The sequence below is a fragment of the Leucopleurus acutus genome (assembly GCF_964270905.1).
Source record: "Leucopleurus acutus genome assembly, chromosome: 6".
In the NCBI taxonomy this organism is placed as follows: Eukaryota; Metazoa; Chordata; class Mammalia; order Artiodactyla; family Delphinidae; genus Leucopleurus; species Leucopleurus acutus.
This window is the reverse complement of record NC_139149.1, coordinates 13,951,710-13,957,431: the sequence shown is the minus strand read 5'-3', so window position 1 is coordinate 13,957,431 and position 5,722 is coordinate 13,951,710. Positions and strand designations below refer to the sequence as shown.

Sequence of the window (5,722 nt, the reverse complement as noted above, 5' to 3'; positions counted from 1 at the left end):
GCTGGGGACAGAGACCATGAGCGCAGTCCAGAGCGTGGCGAGTCGCAGACACACTGAGGTCGGAAGCGGGGCAGGAAGGACAGCAGGGATGTGTCTTTTCCAGCGATGTCAGGAAGCGAGAGTGGTCCTCGCCAAGGAACAGAGGAACAGAGCGCTCCCACTGGCATAGGGCGGCCAGAAGCCACCCCACCTCGCGCTCCCGGCACCTCTAATCCGGGTACAGAAGAAAGCCCGAGAACGTGCTGTACTTGTTGTTGTTGCCTCCATGAGCCTTCCCTCCGTCCAGCTTCACGTACACCTCGTCCCCTGAATCAAGGTGCAGCACCACACTGTTACTGGCGTAGTCGTAGTTCTGGTCGGCGTCCTGTGCGATGGCGCTGGCCCGGACCTGGGGGCGAGCGACCACAGCGGGTGGGCCCGGGCACCTGTGCTTGGGCCCTTGCCTTGTCCCCCACGTGGCGCGCCCCCTGGCCGGCCTTCCGCCTGCAGCTCCAGGGTCCACTCTCCCACCCAGGCTCCACGCTCTCTCTCCAACTTAGCCAACTCCTTCCCGGTCCCCTATGCTCCGCAGTTTCCAAATCCGGGAAGGAGGGAGAGAGAGGGCTTCGTGGACATTGACCCAGCGGGGACGGGCGGGAAGCAGGGGCCGGGGCCGAGAAGAAAGGAGACGGGGAGGGCACAGGGGAGAATGGGGCGCACAGAGAGCTAAAGAAGAGTGAGGTTTCCGAGAAGCCCACGGGGCTTCAGGCGGGTATGCAAATAGCGGGGAGAGTGCAATTTGGGTAGCGGGGTCTCGGAGCTCTGGGAACGCAACCTCGGGAGCTATGGGATGACTGCGACCACGGCGCACCGGGAAATGGGATGCTATCGTGCGCTCCCTGCCGGGGCGAGCTCGGGCGCTGGCGAGTGGGGAGAAGGGAGGCTGGGTTCCCAGGCGGTTCGGGGCTCAGGGTGGCAACGAGGGTCCGCGAGGATCTGCGGGGGTGGAGGTGGGAGTAGGGGTGTCACTGACCTGCCCGTTCTTGCAGAGGTCCGCCCACATGCTAGTGCCGTCGCCGCCGCGCATGAGGATGTGGTAGGTGAAGAAGTAGATGCCCCGCACCTGGCAGCTGAACTTGCCAGTAGTGGGGTCGTAGTGATTGCCGAGATTGGTGACCACGTCGTCGAATCTGAGCACCTCGTAGCCCTCATGGGGACTCTTCAGACCCACATAGAAGGCGATCTTGGGACCGCTGAAGGCGGCGTTCAGCGCGCCGGTCACTTCGCCCTCAGAGTCGCCGCCGCCCCCGGTTCCGCCACCCACCACCCCGACACCGCCTGCCGCGCCCGCCGTCAGCTGCAGCCCAGGCAGCCCGGGCCGCCCCGAGTCGCCCTTCTCCCCCGGGGGACCCCTGGGTCCAGGTGGGCCCGGCTCTCCCGGGGGTCCCCGCGGCCCCGGCTTGCCGGGTCGCCCCGGGTCGCCCTTGGGTCCCTGGATGAAAGGGGGCGGAGGGTTGACGCTCAGGTCCTGCATGACTTCCAGGGCGGTAGTGCTGGGTCCGGGCGGTGGAGCCTTGGCGCCCGCGGGGCCCCCGCCGGGTGCCGCGCTGTACGGGTCGCAGATCATGCGGCAGGTGCCCATCATCTCGTAGTGCGCCGCCCCGGGGGGCGCCGCCTGCAGCAGCAACGGCACGGCGATAAGCAGCCCCAGAGCCATGGCCAGGAGCACGCCGACGGCCGCCAGGCAGGCGCGCCGCCGCCGCTGCCACAGCCGGGAGGCGACCGCCACCAGCTCCTCCTTGCCGCCCGGGGAGGGAATGGTCGGGCGGCTCAGGCGGCCCCGCTCCCCGCGCTCGGGGGCGGACTCCGCGGGTCCCGGCCGCGCCCCCGACGTGGCGACCCCCTGCTCCGGGCGCCCAACTACTTCAGCAAGAGGCGCCCTGGCCCAGGCGCGGGGGGCTGCTCAGGAGAACCGCGGAGCCCGGAGCGCATGGCCGGGGGCTCCCAGGACGAGCCCGGCGCCCCACGGGTCCCGGCCGCTGCGTCTGGGGAGAGCCGGGTGCGAAGGCGGCGTCCCGAGAGGGCTCGGCCGCGCTGCCTCCTGCCCGGCTCGCCTGGCCTAGGCGGGGATCCGTGCGCAGAGAGGGCGCCGGGGCTCCGCGGCGCGCTCTGTTCTGCTCTGCTCTCCAGCTGCTCGCTGGCTCTCGCGCGGAGGGGGGACCCGGCTACCCTGACGTAAGGAGTCCGGGGCTGAGCTGCGGAGGCGGTGAGGAAGCAGCGCGCGCTGCCATCACTTGGGAGACGGCGCCCTCGTGTCATCAGCCTTCGGTGCTCCTCCTCTCCGGCGGCTCCCTCGGCAGAGACGGCGAGGGTGAGGTTCCTCCTGGCGGCGCCTGGGAGCCACAAGTGGGCGCAGCGGGCGCAGCCTGGGCCCAGCTCCTCGGGCACACCAACTGGCGGCCACACTCACGCGCCTTCACCCACGGCACACTCACCGGCGCCCACAGGCACCTCTACGTGGCCACGAAGGCACCCGGAATCCCGACGCCAGCAAGGTCCTTCGGGGGTCACCTAATCCACCCCCTGCCTGCAAGCAGGAGTAGACTTAAACCCCCTCAGTTCAATAAGCCCCAGGAGAGAACTTTCTGAAAGCCCTTCTGAGTTACCTCTTCAGAATGGAATAAATCTCGCTTCTGGAAGGTCTTTCACACACCTAGCCTGAGGACTCTAAGCTATCAGATAGGCTTCAGAAGAGCAGCCCACCAACTCTTTGAATGACTCTTTGAAAAGCCCAAAGCCCCAAAAACAAGAGTCTACTAGCCTTAGCCCCTTTCTTCTACCCAAGGAAGGTCTGGCCCTTGCAAAGTTCATTTAAATCCAGATCTCTGACACCCAGCACTTGGCGGTAACCTTGGTGCACTCAGCTCCCACTCCCAGCAAGCCACTACCAGCAGATCCACAGACAGCTGCCTTTGGACATCCCCAGCTCCCTCCTGCTGAGGTGGGTTTAGTTATTTAAAAAAAGAGTCCAAAGCCATTCTGAGCCAAAGCTGTGGCACCTGATTTAGAGAAGAATTATCCATCTCTAATGCAGCTTGTGAAAATAAAGCAAGGACGGGAGGTGCTTCTGTGTATTGGTAAGACCTCAGACACCAAAAGCACTGTCTTCCCTAAATGTAAGGCCAGACACTATAAAACTCTTAGAGGAAAACATAGGCAGAACACTCTATGACATACATCACAGCAAGATCCTTTTTGATCCACCTCCTACAGAAATGGAAATAAAAAAATAAAAATAAACAGATGGGATCTCATGAAACTGAAAAGCTTTTGCACAGCAAAGGAAACCATAAACAAGATGAAAAGACAACCCTCAGGATGGGAGAAAATATTTGCAAATGAATAAACTGACAAAGGATTAATCTCCAAAATTTACAAGCAGCTCAATATCAAAAAGACAAACAACCCAATCCAAAAATGGGCAGAAGACCTAAATAGACGTTTCTCCAAAGAAGACATACATATTGCCAACACATGAAAGGATGCTTAACATCACTAATCATTAGAGAAATGCAAATCAAAACTACAGTGAGGTATCACCTCACACCAGTCAGAATGGCCATCATCAAAAAATCTACGAACAATAAATTCTGGAGAGGGTGTGGAGAAAAGGGAACCCTCTTGCACTGTTGGTGGGAATGTAAATTGATACAGCCACTATGGAGAACAGTATGGAGGTTCCTTAAAAAACTACAAATAGAACTACCATACGACCCAGCAATCCCACTACTGGGCATATACCCTGAGAAAACCATAATTCAAAAAGAGTCATGTACCAAAATGTTCATTGCAGCTCTATTTACAATAGCCAGGACACGGAAGCAACCTAAGTGTCCATTGACAGATGAATTGATAAAGAAGATGTGGCACATATATACAATAGAATATTACTCAGCCATAAAAAGAAACAAAATTGAGTCATTTGTAATGAGGTGGATGGACATAGAGTCTGTCATATGGAGTGAAGTAAGTCAGAAAAAGAAAAACAAATACCATATGCTAACACATATATATGGAATCTAAAAAAAAAAAAGTTCTGAAGAACCTAGGGGCAGGACAGGAGTAAAGACACAGACCTACTAGAGAATGGACTTGAGGACATGGGGAGGGGGAAGGGTAAGCTGGGACGAAGTGAGAGAATGGCATGGACATATATGCACTACCAAACGTAAAACAGATAGCTAGTGGGAAGCAGCCGCATAGCACAGGGAGATCAGCTCGGTGCTTTGTGACAGCCTGGAGGGGTGGGATAGGGAGGGTGGGAGGGAGGGAGACGCAAGAGGGAGGAGATAAGGGGATAGATGTATATGTATAGCTGATTCACCTTGTTATAAAGCAGAAACTAACACACCATTGTAAAGCAATTATACTCCAATAGAGATGTTAAAAAAATTAAAAATTAAATTGCCATCTGATCCAGAAAAAAAAAAAAAAGCCTTGTCTTCTGGTTCTGCTCTCACCCTGTCTGTGACTCTGGGTGGGTCGTTCCCTTCTCCAAGACTCCGTTTTCCTGAAAGGGAAGCTCTGGCCCCAGCTCTCCCTGACGGGGGAACGCACCAGGCCGGGCCTGGGAGGAGAGTCAGTGGCTGACGTCAGTGTTGGGCAGAGTATTAGTGTCTCTGGAACAACCGTGCTCCTTCCTGAGGCTATTGCTTTGAGGAGAACATTTCATTGATCAGGTATTGTGTTCTCATGGGTTACTTCAAAATGCACCCTGTTTCCCCTCCCCACTACACATTGGTCCAGCCTCTTCCTTTGTTGGTGACTCTCCCAGGGCACAGGAGAATATCTGGCACCTGGTAGACCCTCAGTACAGATTCCTGGAAAAGGTGACTAAACCTAGCTTGAAGCAAACTGGACCCAGGAGATAAGGGGGAGAAGGGACTCATTTGTTGGGCACCTACTATGATGCATCAGGTACTTTGTAGTTGCTGCTTCACATACTCCTCCCAACAGTCCTACGGATTAGCAATCATTGTGCCATTGTTCAGATGAGAAGACAAAGGCTTTGAAAGTGTGAGGTGCTTGCCCAGCGTCCTCCACCATATAACAGAGCTGGACTCCTCCTGCCACCCAGACCAGGGGCTCTGAGAACCTGGCAGTGAATGTAGCACTGGCCACTAGCTTCTTCACTTGTCTGTTGGGTCCTGGGAGCCTTCCCTTCCTTTCCCTAGGGCCGCCTCTAGAACTAGGAGCCACAGTGATTCCAGGAGCCACACTGCCTGGTTCCAGTCCTGGCTCTGCAACTTCACATCTGTGTGACCTTGGGCAAATTGCTCACCTCCCTGGGCCTCAGTCTCCGTGTGTGTAGAATGGGAATGACAAATGTCACTTCCAAGTTATTGAGAGATTAAATGAGTTAATTAATACAAAGGCCTTAGAACAATAGCTGGCTCAGTACAGGTTCACTGTTATTATTAACGACTGGTAATTTGGACCTCCACCATCATGCCTAAGACCACCACTAAAGTGAGACCTGTGGGCAGTAAGCACATGTCGGGTGGGGAAAGTGGATTTATTTAAAAAACAGAGAGACCCAAAGATCTTCCACACATCCCATCCTTCTCAGAAGCATTTTGAGAAGGGGGACCGCACCACCCATCCCACATTCCCCTCAGACTGCCCTGCTCTGGCTTCCCGCCCTCTAACAAGACTGCCCAGTGTTTTCAGTCACCAGCTCCAC

General features: G+C 56.3%; 1 protein-coding gene across 1 annotated transcript; it reads right to left on the bottom strand.

Annotated features, from left to right (window-relative positions):
- Positions 1–208: 208 nt before the first annotated feature.
- Positions 209–1,696, bottom strand: C1QL2 (complement C1q like 2; the record flags this gene model as incomplete). Its single annotated transcript, XM_082840845.1, has 2 exons — positions 209–388; positions 1,013–1,696. The coding sequence occupies 2 exons, from the start codon at positions 1,694–1,696 to the stop codon at positions 209–211; spliced, it is 864 nt and encodes a 287-aa protein (XP_082696971.1).
- Between the last annotated feature and the right edge of the window lie 4,026 nt (positions 1,697–5,722).